This window comes from Pleurodeles waltl, chromosome 1_2, assembly GCF_031143425.1.
Source record: "Pleurodeles waltl isolate 20211129_DDA chromosome 1_2, aPleWal1.hap1.20221129, whole genome shotgun sequence".
In the NCBI taxonomy this organism is placed as follows: domain Eukaryota; kingdom Metazoa; phylum Chordata; class Amphibia; order Caudata; family Salamandridae; genus Pleurodeles; species Pleurodeles waltl.
The window spans coordinates 1,356,588,743-1,356,607,392 of NC_090437.1; the positions used below are offsets into that span (position 1 = coordinate 1,356,588,743).

The 18,650-nt window shown below is 45.5% G+C and overlaps 1 protein-coding gene across 1 annotated transcript in view; it reads right to left on the reverse strand.

Moving 5' to 3' along the window:
* The window catches only part of LOC138257349 (uncharacterized), a 160,609-nt gene that overhangs the window by 19,472 nt on the left and 122,487 nt on the right, over positions 1-18,650 (reverse strand). The window contains exons 6-7 of the mRNA XM_069205900.1: positions 16,920-17,139; positions 14,156-14,343 (exon numbers count right to left, since the gene is read on the reverse strand). Coding sequence (XP_069062001.1) covers positions 14,185-14,343; positions 16,920-17,139 — 379 coding nt within the window. The 3' untranslated portion in view covers positions 14,156-14,184. The remainder of the gene's footprint in view (positions 1-14,155; positions 14,344-16,919; positions 17,140-18,650) is intronic.

The window sequence follows — 18,650 nt, forward strand, 5'->3', positions numbered from 1 at the left end:
CTCCTATTTTTGGGCTGTTTGTCACTGTGTTTGACTGTGTCACTGGGATCCTGCTAGCCAGGACCCCAGTGCTTATAGTTGGCTTACTTGTCAGTATGTTTCCCTGTTTTTGTCAGTATGCTTGACTGTGTTACTGAAGTCCTGCTAACCAGGACCCCAGTGCTTATGCTCTCTCTGTTCCCAAATTTGTCACGGCATACTGGTAACCCAGTATTTCATCCAAAATTGGCATACTGGTGTCCCCTTATAAGTCCCTATTATATGGTACCTAGGTACCCAGGGCATTCGGGTTCCAGGGGATCCCTATGGGCTTCAGCATTACTTTTGCCACCCATAGGGAGTCCATGCAAAGGCTTCTACAGGTCTGCCTTTGCAGTCTGTGTGAAATGGTGCATGCATCCCTTCACAGCCATTTTCACTGCACCAGGTCACTTTTAAGTTACCTGTACGTCAGGCCTCCAACCCTGAAGGCTGGGTGCAAAGTACATGTGTGTGAGGGCACCCCTGCACGAGCAGAGGCGCCCCCACATCGTCCAGGACCATATTTTCCAGACTTCGTGAGAGTGGGGACGACATTTTACTCGTTCACTGGACATAGGTCCAGCTTCACTATGGTAACCCTGAATATGGCAATGTAAGGTGTCTAACAACTGGGAATTGTAACCCAATACTGATTCTAGTATTGGTTGTACAATCCCATGCACTCTGGGGGCTCCACAGTGGACCCCCAGTACTACCATACCAGCCTTCTGAGGTTTTCCAAGTAGCCCCAGCTGCTGTCAACTCACAGACAGGTTTCTGCCCTCCTGCATGAGCAGCTCAATCCGCGGAAGGCAGAACAAAAGATTTCCTTTGGGAGAGAGGGGTTACACCCTCTCCCTTTGGAAATAGGTGTTACAGGCATGGGAGGAGTAGCCTCCAGGAGCCTCTGGAACTGCTTTAAAGGGCACAGATGATGCCCTCCTGGCACATTCCATTCACTCTACACCCGTTAAGGGATCCCCTGCTCTGGTGCAAAACTGGACAAAGGTAAGGGAAGTGAACACTCCCCTGTCCATCACTACCTTAGGGGTGGTGCCCAGAGGTCCGGCAGAGTGTCCTTGGGTTTGGCATCTTCAATTCCAAGGTGTTGGGGCACTCTGGGAGCATCTGGGTGGCCAGTGCCAGCAGGTGTTGTCAGAGCCCTCCCCTGAAGGTGCTTACCTGGTTAAGTGACCAATCCCCCTTTCAGGGCTATTTAGGGTTTCTCCTCTGGGTGTTTCTTCAGATTCAGTTTGGAAGACTCCAGCAGGAATCCTCTGCATCCTTTACTTCATCTCCTACCGATGGAACTGCAGCTGAACCCTCCAGGAACTCTACAAACTGCAACAAAGAAGCAAAGATGACATCTGAAACATTGTATCTTAAGCTCATGCCAGCAACTGCAACAGTTTCGAGGTGATGCATCCCCCGAGAACTGCCTGTCTTCTGCCGACACCAGAAGAACTGAAGGAATCTCCTGTGGAGTAATGGAGTCACTTCCCTGCTTCAGCAGGCACCTCTCTGCAGCGACGACCGGTGGCGTGGGTCCCCTCTCCAGACAACGAGCATGGATCCAGCAACACAGATGGTGGACTAAAGTGATCCCGACATTCTCAAGGTCCAGCTGTCCAACTTTGGTGGAGGTACGAGCTTGCCTCCCCACGCAAGACAGTACCCCATGCACTGTGTGACTTGCAGTTGCCAAGGCTTGTGTGCGACCTTTCACAAAGTTCTTCATGCACAGCACAGCTTAGGCCCCAGCACTCCATCCTGTGGCGCACAGCTTCCTGAGGGGTTCTCCGGCGGTGTGGGATCCCTTTGTGTTGTGCTGCATGGACCTCTATTTGCACCTTCTTTGTCCCCATGCTGTGGGACTCCTGTGCGCACTGCCTGGTATTCTGAGGGCTCTCTGAGTTGCTAAAAGCCCCCTCTCCTCTGTCTCCCCCTCCTTGGGAGAGGCCACCAGGTCCCTCCTGGTCCCGGGCAGTGCCATCTTCCGCTAACCGCAAGTTTTATGTATGCCAAGGCTTGTTGGCAGAATCCTGCGACGCAAACCAGATTGCAATCATCCATCCACTGTGGGACATCATCTGCTCCAACCGGAACCCGCATCTGTCTTCTTGGGTGCAAAACTGACTTTGTCTTCTCACCGGTGGTTCTTCATTTGCACCTTCATCCAGGTTAGCAGGGGCTCCTATTCTCCCTGGAGTCTTCAGTGCTTCTTCTCCTTGTTCCCTTCTCCCACAGGTCATCAGATCCAGGAATCCATTGTTGGTTTCTTGCAGTCTCTTCTGGTTCTTGCAAAATCTTCTATCACAACTTCTTGTGTGTTTCAGGAAACTTACAGTGATTTACTCCTGTTTTCCTGGGCTCTAGGGTGGGTTCTATTACTTAACCTTTGGTGTTTTCTTACACTCCCAGCGCCCCTGTACACACTACACTTGCCTACGTGGGAAACCGACTTCCGCATTCCACTATTTTAGCATATGGTTTGTGTTCCTCCGAGGCCCATTGCAACCTATTGTGATTTTCACTATTTGCACTGTTTATTTACCGTTTTTTGGATTCTAGTGTACATATTGTGTATATTACTTACCGCCTAATGGAATATAGTCTCTAAGGTATTTTTGGCATTTGTGTCACCAAAATAAAGTCCCTTTATTTTTGTAACTTAGTATTTTCTTCCATGTGTGTGAGTACTGTGTGACTACAGTGGTATTGCAAGAGCTTTATATGTCTCCTAGTTCAGCCTTGGCTGCTCAGCTAGGGCTACCCCTAGACAGCCTGGCTTCTAGACACTGACTACATTTCACTAATAAGAGATAACTGGACCTGGTATAAGGTGCAAGTACTTTTGGTACCCACTACAAACCAGGCCAGCCTACTTCAACAACCTGCTACTGCCTTGGTAGACTAGGGGCGTCACTGCTCCATAACACGTGAAGGCCTAATCCTGTCACAAAAGGATACCACCCTGAAACCAGTCTCCAAAACTTGTGTACACTGGGACAGCAAACTATAGCTCGTGGCCCAAGAAGTGATACAGTGGAAGAGTAGTGTGGTCTGTATGAAGGTAGGAGTTGTTCCCCACCTAGAATAGGGAGTGATTATAGGGACGGACTATGACAACTTCAATCAAATGCTGTTAGAGGTGAGAAATGAGACAGTCACTTCAAAGATAATACAAGAAGTACCTTTCTTTGGTGACAAGATTGTTGGGGATAAGGATAAGAAAAGAAAAACAAAACCTGAAAAATGATTGGATAATCAGATCTATGTGCTGATGAATAGTGTTAATCCAGTTTCCCTCCCTTCTTCCACAGAAAACAACTGGGATCATCATCGTTGTTTCCAAGCCGCACAGAGGTAGGACCCCAATTTAGCTCAGGCATTGGCCCAAGGGTTCACTGAAGACTTACAAAAGGTAGAACAGTTTTTTATTATTAGGAAGTGACTACTCTATAGGACTGTATGTAAAGACAGGAAAAGGAGTCTAGAACTAGTGGTATCACTTCTATTTTGCACACAAGTATTGCACCTCGCTCATTATCAGGTGGGGGGTGGGCACAATGCCCGAGATAAGACCGAGCAGTACCTATGGAGGAGTTTCTATTGGCCTGGTGCTTTTTCAGATATCCGGATATTTTGTACCAGTTGTGAATGACATCAGCTGGTCAATGGCCCTCTGGAAACAGGGCCTGGCTTAGCCCTCACACTATCACACTTTGCAGGGGCTTTCCCGCTGGGCCGGCGGGCGATCTTTTGGAGATCTCCCGCCGGCCCAGCGTGAAAGTTAAAATGACCCCCGCGGTCATTTGACTGCGGTGCGGTCTTTGGGCGGTTTCCGCCCGGCGGGCAGCGCCCGCCGCCCGCCGGGGGCGGAATGACCCCCTATATGTCACTAAGGGTTACTGGCAGATACCTTTACCTGAAAATGCCAAAGAGGGGACTGCATTTTTGAGCAATTCTGGTCTTTATCACTTTAAGATCCTACCCTTTGGGCTACATGGTGCCCTGGCAACCTTCCAGCTCCAGATGGACAGGATATTATGGCCACATCAGGAATATGCCACAACATACATTGATAATATAGTAGTCTTTAGCCCTTCTTAGTCACTACACTTACAACATTTAGCAGCAGTCTTTTCCACCCTACGGGACACCAACCTTATTACTAGCCCAAAGAAGTGTGCCCTGGCTACTGATTGCATCCATTTATCTGGGGTATATGGTACAGAATGTTCAAGTATATTCAAAAGTAGACCAGGATCAAGTCAAGTCATCAAAGATATACCACAACTACTAACAAAAAGAGCAGTTCAGTCTTTTCTAGGACTAGTGGGGTATTAGAGACATTTCATCCCTCACTTCTTCAAACTAGCTACCCCTCTTGATGACCTACTGAAAAAGTGTGAGCCCTCTTCTCCAGATGTTTGAGGAGTCATATAGCAGACCTGTTTTGATGAACTGAAAAATGCGCTGTGTGAGGGACCTGTCTTGAACTGTCCTGATTTCACGAAAACCTTTGTACTACAAACGGACGGCTCAGGTAGGGATCTAGGGGCAGTTCTATCCAAGCCAGATGACCAACACCAACTCCATTCTGTGGTATACATCAGCAGAAAACTACTACCCAGAGAACTAAGAAGGAGTGTCTTGCCATTAAATGGTCTATGGAGGATTTACAATACTATCTGTAAGGCCACCACTTCGTTTCATATACTGACTATGCACCTTTAGTTTGGCTAGCTAAGAATAAAGACACTAACCTCTACATCCTGAGGCGGTTTCAAGCCCTCCAACCCTTTTCTTTTCAGATGCAACATAAGGCCGGTCTTTCACTACCTCATGTAGACTTTTTGTTGTGCGATGCAGCTCTCACTTACCCGATCAGCCAGTCCAGGAAGGGAGGTTCTGTGACATGGTCCCCTGAGAACACGCAGAGAACTTCAAGATGGCCAATGAATTAGTATTGCATGCACAAGGGAATAGTGCACTAGTTGTTGCCAGTGATGCACACCAATTGGAGGACTCAAAGGGCGGAGGGTGAAGCAGCAGCAGGGAGGAGAACGCGGAACAACAGGGGATGAGGAGGAGAAATGCCGACAATTCTGAGCTGAGGAAGTGGACGGAGGGAGAGAAGCACGCAGATTGCACGGTAACTAAGACACGACGAGGAGAGAAAGACAGAGAAGAAAAGAAGCCCAGACAAGTAGGTGCGGAGGGAAGTAGCTTGGCTAGTCGGGAGGAAGTCAGAGTAGAGACCTGAGCGCTGCATCGGGAGAGAAGCCATGAGGAGGTGACAGCGGTGGCTTGACCCCAGGCCACGGCCTGAAGCAAGTCCTGCATTCCCTTTATTTGCATGTTTTGGGGGGCTTTTTAGGGTCAACAGGAAGGGAAGGGGAACAGGTGCTATTCCCCATGGTATGACTGAGCTCCCTGGTAAAGACTGAAGAGAAGTGGACACACCGCTTTAAGCACAAACACTGGCTGCATCACAGTGAGGATCACAGAGGTGCTGGGACGGGTTTACTTTTTAAAATTATTTTCCAGAGGGTCCTACATTATGGTGCAAAGAGAAGACAAGACTGTATAGCCCACAAGAGTTGACATAATCTGGATGGAGGTTGAATAACAGAGAAGGACCCACCTTTTGTTTGGACGCCATCCACATAAGTGCATAACTGTTATTGTTAACAAAATAAAGAGACCTATATCTGACCTATTTCCTTCCTGTCCTGGACTGTCTACCATACCAATCTACAAAAAAGGTAGATGATGAACAGTGGAAAGCGGAAGAATTTAATGTGTGTGAAATCACTGAAGGTGTCATCAGTGAAGAAGAATGGAAGGATATGTTAGCATATTAAGTACTGCTGGAGGTTTTCAAACATGTCACGAATGGCTGGCATGGGTAAAGTTTAGAAATACTGGAATGTAAGAGATCTGTCTTTTAATGATGATCTGCACTGGAGAGGCACAAAACCTGTACCTCCTGTTGAGGTCAGGAAAAAACTCATCCACTTGGGGCATCAAGGTCACCAAGGAATTCCAGAAGCCAAAGAAAACATCAGTTTTTATTTCCAGTGGCCTGGAATAGATGTACAGGTGGAAAGAATTTTGAAAGACTTATGGAGTGTAGTTCTAGTGACAAAATATGCAAGACCAGAGTACAGCCCATGTTGATGAGGGAAAACTCCGGTGAGGGTCTGGTAGGAAGTCACTTTGGATGTCAGGACCTTTCACTAGCAGGACTGTTCATTACTATGACCTAGTTTTAATAAACATGTTTTAAAGGTGGCCTGAGATACATATTGCACAACATATAGAATTAAAGTTATTGAATTTCTGGACAACATATTAGTTCTGAAAGGATACCTGAGTGTGTTTTAACAGATTAAAGGGTACGACTGGTAACCAAAGAAATGGATGAGTTTTTATCAAATAGGAGAATTACACACAAAAGATGCTCTGTCAATCATGCCAAGACTAACGGTATGATAGAGAGATTCAATAAGATGTTGAGAGAAAATATCCATATTATGAAGTCTCAGAACAGAATTTGGAAGTCTCAGATTGTGGAGAGGGTGAAACTATACAGGCTTAATGAAAATACTTAGTGTTACAAAAATAAAGGTACTTTATTTTGGTGACACAAATACCAAAAATATCATAGAGACTATACTCCCTTTGGAGGTAATTAATACACAAATTATATACACAAGTATGCAGAAATAGGCATAAAACAGTGCAATTAGTGAAAATCACAATAGTTAGAAATAGGCCTGGGGGAACACAAACCATATACTAAGAAAGTGGAATGCAAATGTCGGTTTCCCACCTAGGCAAGTGTAGTGTGTAGAGGGGCACTGGGAGTATTAGGAAACACCAAAGGTAAGTAATAGAACCCATCCCAGAGCCCAGGAAAGCAGGAGTAAAACACAGTAACTGTCCTAGAATGCACCAGAACATGAGAAAGATTATAAAAGAACCAGAAGAGACTGCAAGATACCAACAGTAGATTGTTGGACCTGAGGACATGTGGAAGAAGGGGACCAAGCCCAAGAAGCACAGAAGAGTCCAAGGAAACAGGATCCCCTGCTAACCAAGATGAAGGTGCAAAAGAAGAACGACGGGTGAAGAATAACAGTCAGTACTGCACCCAAGAAGACGGATTTGGGTTCCTGGTTGGTGAAGAAGATGTCCCATGCCGGATAAAAGATTGCAGTTTGGTTTGCATCGCTAGAGTCCACCAACAAGCCTTGCCACACGCTAAGCTCCCGGTTAGCGGAAAATTATGCAGGCAGCTGCACAGGAGTCCCACAGCATGGGGACAAAGGAGGTGCAAAAAGAGGCCCACGCAGCATGACAACAAAAAGGATCCCATGCCACCAGAGAATCACTCAGGAAGCTGTGCGTTGCAGGATAGAGTGCTGGGGGACAGAGCTGCACGGTGCACAAAGAAGTTCGTGAGAGGATTCCAACAAGCCTTGGCAACTGCAAACACGTGGTGCATGGGTGTACTATCTTGTGTGGGAGACAAGCTCTTACCTCCACTAAAGTTAGACAGTAGGACGTTCGGACCTTCGGGACCACTTCAATCCACCACCTGTGATGCAAGATCCATGCAACTCATCAGGAGAGGGGACCCACACAGCCGGTCATCATTGCAGAGAGGTGCCTGCTGAAGCAGGGAAGTGACTCCTTCACTCCAAGGGAGATTCCTTTGTTCTTCTGGTGCAGGCTGAAGACAGGCTGTCCCCTGAGGATGCACAACCGAGAAACAGTTGCAGTTGCTGGCAGGAGCTAAGGATACAGTGTTGGAGAAGTCGTCTTTTCTTCTTTGTTGCAGTTTGTAGCATTCCTGGGGGTTCCAGTTTCTTTGGTGAGAAGGTAATGTAAAGGATGCAGAAGATTCCTGCTGAAGTCTTGAAATCCAAATCTGAGGGAACCCCAGAGGAGATACCCTAAATAGCCCTGAAAGGGGGATTGGCTAGCTACACGGGTAAGGGCCTATCAGGGAAGGGCTCTGCTGTCACCTGCTGGCAGTGGCCACGCAGATGCTCCCAGAGTGCGCCACCACCTTTGAATCCAAGATGGCAAAACCCAGTGACACTCTGGAGGAGCTCTGGGTACCACCCCTGGGTGGCATTTATGTGATCTGGCGCAGTGAAAATGGTTGTGAAAGGATGCATGCACCATTTCACACAGGCTGCTATGGCAGTCCTGTAGAAGCCTTTGCATGGGCCCCCTATGGGTGGTAAAAGTAATGCTGCAGCCCATAGGGATTACCATGGAACGGCAATGCCCTAGGTACCTAAGTACCTTATACTAGGGAGTTATAAGGGGGAACCAGTATGCCAATTTGGGATGAAATACTGGGTTACCAGCATGTAGTGACAAATTTGGGAAAAGTGAGAGCATAATCACTGGGGTCCTGTTTAGCAGAATCCAAGTGACACAGTTAAACATACTGACAAACACTCAAACATACTGACAAACAAGCCAAAAACCATAAGCACTGGCTACTTGTCTAGCAGGATCCCACTGACACAGTCAAACACACTGATAAACAGGCCAAAAATGGGGGTAAGCAAGCTAGAAAGAGGCTACTTTCTCACACCTTCTTAGATACTCTGGTACTAATCCAGAGTTCAGCCTCCTTTAAAAAGCTCACTGGGTCAGTGAAGTTCCTATCAACCAGGTGTTTGCACAGCTCTATAAAACAAGTACTGAGAATGTGCTCTCTCAGAATAAGATTGCACATCACAGTAAAATCATCAACTTTTCTGCCCTACACCCAACCATTCAGTGCCTTACTGGCATAATCCCACCTCCAGTGTAAGTAAGGTATCTTGCCCACTGTAGGCATGTGTGATGCCCCTGTAGTGGGCTATAGTAAAGAAACCTTTTTTTTTTTTTTTACTGCTTCCGTCACCTCCAAGGTGTGGGAATAATAAATGACTATAAGTATGTGTACAATGGCACTTTTCTTTATTTCGACTTATTGATTAACAAGACAAGATATACTGTTGATTTGTTCCAAATATCTTCCTTTTCCTTCTCTCTAGTATTCTTCTTCCATTTCTTTTCCCTTCTTTTTTTTCTTCCCCTCCCCCTCTTTCCCTGTTATTGTCTATTCTTCCTTCTGTAGTGGTCTGTCTCCTTTTTCCTTTCTTTCTTTTTTTGATGTTCTCTTGTTTGGTTTTCCTTTTAGGCTCAGCTCAGGGTCCAGTGGTCCTCGCTCCCAAGCATGAGGGGAGAACAAAAAGGACATAGGAACTGGAGGTAAGTCTTGCGGTATGGGCCTCTACTCGTTCCTATTAGGGTTAGGGTAAGTGAGGATGAGTGAATAATTGTGAATCCTCTTGTACTAACTTTTCTACCCTTTATTTCCCCGTGAATGTGTACAAGTGAAAAAACAAATAGTTCAATAGTCGGTATAATACTTTGTGCGTTGTTAGAATTTTGAGTAGCTGGTTATATATATATTCTCCTTGCTTCTCGCTAACATTTGTCTCATATTTTTTTACCGCCTCCCTTTTCCCACTTTTCTTTCCCCCTTCCCTCCCGGTTCATGCCTTTTGTCTGGTTTTGTCCGGTTCATGCCTTTCGGTCAAGGTGCTGTTTTCTACAATCTCCTCTCCGCTCAACCGGGCTGTCTTTTGTCTCGCTGCTGCCTCAAAACAAACTCTTCCTTGTCCTCTTGCCTTGGTTGTTTCCTCTCTCTCTCCCCGTTCACGTCCTCTACGTCTTCTTCCTTTTCTTGTCGCCGCGCTTCCTTTTTCTGCTTTTGGAGGGCATCACGTCGTATGGACGTGATACTCTCAGAAGTGCCTCCAGGGCACTTCTCTATCGGCCCCAGTTGTGCGTGAGGTTCCCAGGTAAACTATTCTGGGACACTGTGCACCCTGAGGGCCACCTGACTCGCAGAATACCACTTGTCAATGTTATCCGCTACCACATAGCTGGATACCAGATCTTTAGGTATGTGGACTTCCTTGTTCCCCTCAGACACTGCAGGTATGCTGCCACCATTGCTGATGAGCTATGCTTGCTTCATTCTGATGTCCACCTCTCTGAGACTGTGCTCGTAAGACATTTTCCTTTCTCTGGTTCCATGGCCAGCCTCTTTTCCTCTATTTTAAGCTTGATCAACTGCTGCCTAAACTCCCTTTCAGCCTTTCAGTAGTGAAAAACAAATGTAAGAGTTTTTATAAAACTTAAAAGTACATGATCACCTTTTTTAAATACACTCCTTGCCCTGAGCTGTTTAGGGCCTACGTTAGGGGTGACATATGTATTAAAAAGGAAGGTTTTGTCAGACCACTGTGACTCTTACAGTGAGCCTGCAGTGTGATCTTACAGAGATGATATGAACCAACTCCACTGTCCCTTTCCTCTTGCTTGTCATGTGTCTCAACTAGACAAGGAAGAAGGCTGGGGCACGGGGATGAGTCCCTGGAGTACTCGGGTATTGGTTCTTCATTTGTAATCGGCTGAATCCCACAGAACAAAGAACAGTAACAGAAACCAGACAAGCATAAGACATTCATGTGTACTCCCACCCGCCCTGTGCTCTGACATCTACCTGAAGAAGGAGGGCTAGTGTGGAATGAGATATTGGGTATAGGTGTGAGGTGATGAAGAAGCTCAGTAGAACCTGGATAACTGAGCCTGAAGGGTTTTTAACATAGTAGGTGGTCACATAATCCAGGACAGCATAAGTAACACATGGTTGACTGCACTGAGTGCTTCCTTCTTATACAGTTGAAGTGCTCCAAGCACTTAGATAAACAAAATAATGGATGAAGCGCTCCAAACGCGTAGGTAAACAAAATAACAGTTAAAGAGCACAAAGCACATGGGTAAACAAAATAGCTGTTGAGGTGCTGCAAGCACATGGGAAACAAAATAATATTTGAAACGCTCCAAGCATTTTTGGCAGTGGAGTAATAAACCAAGGGCGCGCTCCTGCGCGTAAACTAACCGCTCCAGCGCGTTGGTAATGCGGCAAGAAAACTTGCAGTCCTGTGAGTGGGCAACCAAACGATAACTGAAGTGGTTCTGAGTGGGGACAACAAACAATAACTGAAGCGTTCCTGCGTGTGTACTCTCTAATTAGTTGCAGGTAAAGGGTCAATGGCCCCTACATGCTTCAAGCAGAGTGCATGCTCTGTTTGGCTTTGAATATCAAGAAAACTCCTTATTGCTCCCAAAACGTAATGTAATGGCTCATTGGAACTGGACGGCAAGACCCGGTTCTAAATACAACATGACCCTGATGTTCTACCCAACCTGCTGTGTCCTGGTGCAGATCCAGAATGGAGATGCTGGACTGCTCGCTACGCAGTGCGTCGGCACGCTTCCTCCCTGTGCATGGCTGACAGGTAGAAAAGTTGTACTGTCAGGTCTCACTGTAATCACTCTTCTCCACTCAGGAGGCTGTTGGACCTGACACAGGGCATCAAATGGTCCTGACGCCCAGACCCATGACAGTTTTAGGCTTGGCAAAAGGTTTTTTCAGCTCAAACTGTCATTTTAAAACTGCACACATGCAGCAATTGCAGGCCTTAGACATGTTTAAAAGGTACTTAGTGTGTGACATTATAAGTGCTGCAGGCCCCCTAGTAGCATTTACTTTACAGGCCATGAGTACATGCAGTACTAGTTGACTAGGGACTGACAAGTAAATTAAATATGCCATAGGAAAGACCACAAGCACTTTAGAGCAGTGGTAAAGTGCACAGAGTCCTAAAGGCCATCAAAAATGAGTTCACAAAACAGTAGATTGAAGGCAAAAGGCTTAGGGGTGATCATGCAAGTCCAACATTTTGCCTCACCAGCTTCCACAACGAAAAGCATCATCCCCTCACAAGAACTATGCAACAACCTCTCAGAATTCTTCAGTAACAAAATGAAAACCATTTACAACTTCAACCCTCAGTCGTACCTCTGTACCCTCAGCTCCAGGATACCCACAAATAATCATGGAAACTTCCTGACTACCTGGCAAATTATAATCACCGAAGAAACAGCCAACATCATCAGGACCATCCACTTCAGGGTTCCTATGGACCCCTGTCCTCACCACATCTACATCATGGGCACCTCTCCAGTCAGCAAAGTTCTCAGTTTCTTCCTGATCAACTCCATCATCACTGCAACGTTCCCAGATACCTGAAAACTTGTGATAGTCAACTCACTGCTCTAGAAACCTTTGGCAGACCCCACCCAACTTGCGAACTATCACCCACATTCCCTTCTATCCTACCCTGCCAAGTTTATTGAGAAAACCACTAAAAAGCAACTTGCTTACTACCTCAGTACACGCCAATTCCTAGACACCAAACAATCAGGTTTTTAGGCCCAACGGGACTGAGACAGCTCTCATTGCAGCAATAGAGGACATCAGATTGATCCTGGACAATGGATAAACAGTGGCCTTAATGCACCTTGATCTCCAGTGGCCTTCGACACAGTCTCTTACTCAACCGTGATCAGAAGGTTAAATGAAACAGGCATCCAAGGGCCCAATCTAAACTGGATCTGGTGCGTCCTCACCGGTGGAGTACAAAAGGTCAGGCTGCTACCTTACACGTCAGATACCATTAACTTAATCTCTGGAGTCCTAAAGGATCCTCCCTCAGTTCAACCCTACTCTACATTTGGATGACCTCTCTGGACCATATCAGGCATTAACATACTTTCTTATACAGATGGCATTCAACTGATACTCTCCCTGTTGGATAAGAACACCACAGCAAAAAATAATTTTGCCACCTGCATTACCTCTGTAGTCACCTACATGAGATCTAACTGCCTAAAACTCAACCCAGACACAAGTGAAGTATTGATCTTCGGAAGAAAAACCTCTGCTTTGGACTCTACCTGGTGGCCAGAAGACCTCGGTGCCCCACCTACCCCCACCACCCACCCAAGAAATCTAGGAATCATCCTGTACAACAAGTCTGATATGATGACAGCTCAGGCAAATTAGTGACTTTCAACTGTTTCTACACCCTGTGGATGCAGCAAAAGATCTTGAAGTGGCTACCAGAAGTCTCTAAGAAAATGGTAATACATACCCTGATAAGCAAACTTGACCATGGGTATGCATTCTATGCATGCATCACCAAGTAGCTCCTGAACAAACTCCAAACCATCCAAAATGCTGCAGCAAGACTCATCCTCAACCTACCTCACCACTCACACATCACCCCACACCTCAGAGAAATTCAAACACTTCATAGCATTGGTCCAACTGTGTACACTTCCACCTGCCTCCCAGGCATCTCCACTCAGCTGGACTCTCACTAGCACATGCACCCCGCATCTACAAAACCAGAGGCTGTGCTTTCCTTTACATCCCTCTCAAAGCATGGAGTGACTCCCCACATCACACTACAACCCCTCCATCACTTTTGAAGCTCTTCAAGAAGCTGAAGATCTGGCTCCTCAAATAAACTCACCAGGGAGACAGCTGCTTACCCACCTGTGAAGTGCCTGGATACCCTCACAGGTGATTAGCGTGGTATTCAAATAAGCATAAAATAACAAAAAATAGCATAATATAATGACATGATATTAAATAACATAGCAATGATGAAAATATATTTTAATAAAAGCTGGGTAGTTAGAGTAGAGTGTATCATCTCAGCAGAGTAAGATATTTTTCCAATGTTAAATTTGGTCCTCTTCCAATAATTAGCCTTAATACAGAAACCAAATAAGTGGATATGCAATATCTATGCCAATCTATGTATCACCCATGCCAACCTCAGAGCACCACCAATGCAACAGGGATAATGGTACTTGCTAGTGAATGAGTTGAGGCTGAAACAGTGCCAACAGTGAATTTTAAAGTACACTGTATCGCTATCAGTGTTGTTAAATGAGTGCATTTAAAGACAAACCTATTTTAATTTGTGAGATCATTGTCAAAGTGCCTTTGATACAAAACCTGTAATAAAAGTACTTGGTCGATCACTGACCAGAAAAAAACCCACCACACTAGAAATCTGTTCGGTAGGACTGTAACGAAGGTGGGTGGGAGTCAATGGTCCCACATGCATTTTCCTATTACTTTTTCAAAGTTTTGTTAGGCAGCAGTGTTCTCTTTGAATTCACTCACCTGAAGTCTATATCAGTTGTGTATAAAGACTATGGTTGAGCCGGCATTGTCGTCCTTGGGACAGTTGTTTTCTCATCTGGCAGTGACTCTCCTGCTTGCATTGTGTACTTTCCTGGGGTGGTGTACAGCTTCTCAAAGTCCATTTGCCTCTTCACAAGCACCTCATATTGGTCCTGGTGTTCAGAGACCTGTCAGTAGGTGGAATAAAATATAGTCAAAAGAGTGTATGTAAGAGTGTAGCAAATATAGTCAAAGTAATAACTCCACGGACATGGCAATCGTAAGTATAAGAGTGCTGTGATCTTTAGCTGCCACAGTGTTAGAGACTTGAACCCACATTTAGAATTTAAAGGAACTGAAATCCTGGAATGTCTTCACTACTCTCTAATTAATTAATAGAATCCATCAGATGAATTTCCTTCTCATATTATCCGTATTAAGGGGGAACTTAAGCTGGACAGTTCTAATAGGTATGTGGAGTACTGCTGAGGGCATGCTAGAATGGTAGATTCAAATAAAAAAATGAATATCAGGAGTGCGTAAAGTGTGAAAAAGAAAACAAATGAGCAAGTAGCACCAAGCAGCTGCAGGGATGTCTTGCAAAAAAAATTGAAGTAGGATGAGGATTAGCATCATGTTTGAGGTGTGGTGCAGTAAGGAGCAAAGAAAAGAGCAGAGGATGAAACCCATGCATGGCCATACAGTGAAATAAAATAAAACGTGTCACCAAGACAGCAGTGGAAGAACACAACTCATTCTCCTGGACAGGATAAACAGAAGAAATAAAAAAGCCATCAAATGAAGAGCAGAAAACAGAGGGCCTGATTTAGAGTCTGGTGGACGAGTGACTCAGTCTCTTTATTACAAGTGCAAGTACAAGTGTAAGTCAATCTGTTAGAACACTATGGTCCGATCCTGGGTGAGACAACAACAAAAAGAGACAGGAAAGGAATTGGATCAAGAGCATGGAGATGAGGTGTTAAGTATTGCAATAATGTCATCTTATGCAGATTTGTAGAGCACACTATTACCCAGGAGGGCATCCTTGTGTTAAGCAAGTGTGAGTCTAGGGAAAACGAGGGCCTATTTGAACTACTGAAAAGAAAGGTCTTCAGCATCCTGCAGAACTCAAGAAGTGAGGAGGAGGCTCCTATACCTAGCAGCAGATAGTTTAATGCTTTAGGACTGATATAGGAGAAGGTTCGACCCTCAGATCCAGTTTTTGCCATGCATGGTATGTGTGCAAGTAGAAGTCCGATTTGAGGGGAGGCGTCTGTGATGTTTTTCATAGCAGATGTGATTACTGAGACACGCTGGACCAGTTGTATGTCGTGCCTTGAAAGTTTGGAGGAGGAGTTTGTATTGTGCTTGTATGCTTATTGAGTGTGAATGAAGCTTCTGTGGAGGTTCTTACAGGTGTGGTGAGATGTGAGTGTAGTGTGAAAGGTTGAGAGTGATTCTGGCCACCAACTTCTAAATGTTCTGTATCCTTCTGGTGAGTTTTATGCTGATCCCGGCACAGAAGGTGTTCCTGTAGTCTAGCTTGTTTGTGACTAGGGTGTCTGTGGAGTTTCTCAAGTGTTGATTGGGAGCCATTTGAAAATCTACCTCAGCATTTTAAGGGATTGGACCATGAGGCGGTGAAAGTGGTGACTTGGTCGGTCATGTTGAGTTTGCTGTCTATGACAGTGCTGCAGTTCTAGGCATGGGTGGTGTGGATGGGTGTTGGCCCTAGATTTGTTGGCCACCATGTGGAGTCCCACAGATAAGCGATATTCCTAAAGATCACGATTTCGGTCTTGTCGGTGTTCAGCTTCAGGCAGTCTTCATCCAGTGGGCAATTTCAGCCATGCAGGCAGTAACAAATTGGGTTATTGGTTCGGGGGGGGTGTGGTCAGCCTAACACAGGCAACAACCACAATGCTTGTCAAGGTGGATCACAATATCACTAAATTAGCCGGTGCTGAAACCTAAACTTCTGGTACAAACTCTGGTAGCAAAAAGTAGTCAGACTTAACTTACAAATTTACAACTTACAAACAATAATAAGTGAAACCACAACACAAGAAAAATCCCAAATCAATTGAAAAAATATAGGACATTTGAATAAATAAAATGATAACGGAAGGGCAAAATCCATTCAGTGGAACTGAAGATATGCAAGTTTTAGGTAGGTATAGCACCTTAAAGCACAAAGCGCCACTCGCGGTTATCTAGTTGTGCTAGAATGAGGAAATGTCACAAGTTCAAGCTGTCCTCAATAGAGCACGGGCCTGATACAGGGACCACGTTAAAGCAAACATGTTACCTTCTGAAACTCTGGCATGAAGAGTTCTGTACATGGTGGAGGAGGCTGCGAGAAGCAGGGAGAGTGTCTTGGATGGTTATCACTGTGCGGCTCCTAAGACTCACTCACACACTGAAACCAGAAGGATTGAGCCAGGTGTGAATAGAAGAGATGTTGCTCTGAGTGTGGCCCCCAAAGCTCACTCACGTACTGAAATCAGAATGAATGAGATAATACATGCAGGACTGAATGGAGGGAAAAGGGGTGAGGATCACTCTGTCCTTAGCACCTGGGTATTGTTGAGAATGGGGAAGCGTCTTGAAAAGAGAGACACTCACACAATGATACAGGAAGGAGTGACAGGATTGATGCGCTATGTCGTGCTCTGCATTCTCTAGTGCTCAGGGACCTATAGATTGTCATCCCAGCCTGTGAAGTGTCATCTCTCCTATTAAAGGATATTCATTGTCAATTTACCTCTTTGCGCACCATCTGTCTGAGATCCTTTGCCTCCTTTGTGATATCCTGGTTGGGCTGAACACCTTTGGCCATTGTCAGAGCGTAGTAAAGGGAGTTCTTATCATCAGAATTGTTTCGGACCACCAAACCATCAGATGCTACCATGCTGAAGTGGCCTGTGTATAAACTTTCTTTTCCTTTAACACGATCGAAGATTTTGCTGGTCATGTTTGAACCCCTGGAAAAAATAAATGTATGAAACCATTCCTATAACAAACCTACAGTGGTTTGAACCAAAAGTATGCTCAGGATGCATGACCCAACATGTATTTATAGGTAGAGTCAGCCTAAGAAATCATGCACCAGAAAAATATCTACTTCTTTTGTCCAGTGGCCAATCCAGAACTTCCAGGTAAGAGGCCAGGAACAGGGGAGTGAATTAAATTGGAACATATTAATATGCCTGAGTACTGACCAGTATTAATGTTCTTAACTGAGTTGGGCTGACATACTTTTACATTTCTTGACCTCCCAATCAATGCAATTCATACAAAGTCAACCGTTAATGCTAATACACATAATGCTGTCATTGACAAGCACATGGGAGTACCATCTTCTCAATCCAAGGACCACATTTCCATTTCATACCACACTGTCATATCTTGGTGGGAGCCATACGACTGGGTGGAGGAAGTGACTGCTGGCGGTGAGGAGCAATGTCTTAGTACAACTTAAACTGCTGCACTAGTGATAGCTGTGGCCCAGAGTTTACTTCTTTCACTCCTTCCCCACCATGCCTGATCACCACTTCAGTCTTGAAAAAGGTTTGCCATCAGTTGCAGACAATAATTAGTTCCTATGATGGGCCCTTTTTCAACAAAGGTGCCCTCCATCCTAATATTATGAAGGAAATGTAAAATAGTTATAAATGTGATGCAAGGGGGCCATCAGACCCCTGGACCCCAGTGCTGCTGCACCTACTTCAGTAATGAAGTGGGCTATTCCCTCTGCCTGTTGTTAAAAACATGGCTCCTATCTTGGCCCATGCCCCATGCTATCTCTGTAAAGCCCAAACCAAGCTATCTCCTCTGCTTTCATTTTCCCCTACCCTGGGGCATTGCTCCCAAGCCCAATAAATCACTGGCAGAGCAAGTATGCAATGGGTCCTAATTCAACAAACAAAGGATAGTAAAACAGTAATTATAGGAAGAGTTTATTTGGCTCCTTCTACAACTGGAGCCTGGTGCCACTGCACCTATAGCACCAATGATACCTACAGCTCTGCAGAGCAGACTGTGTACTCCACAACCTACACGGGGCCACCATTCCTAGACTTGAGGCGCAAAGCAGGCTTTCTACCCCTTTGTGTTGAAATAAAGCCCCACACCTTAAATCCCTGTTGCCTCTTCTGTCCTGGTCCGTGCACAACAAGGGTGACTTGGGCACTAATACTAGCAAGAAAAAGGTGCCCCCAGCCCCCTTTTTGGTATTATGACAGGTATAACTGGGGTGCAGTGGCCACTCACACCCCTGGTCACTTTGCCGCAGCACCTGCTGCCGTAATGGCAGTGATGGCCCTGTAAAAAAAAGCCTCATGTATCGCCTTCCTTCAAAGGAGGTATTTCTCAGAGGAAGCTGTCCATTTGTAAACAAGAAAATGACCCTCTGCATCACGCCTTCTCTCTGACAATAACCATGGATTTGTGTCCTTTCCTCCTTCTCCTGGACCATTACTTTGAGGTGTCATTG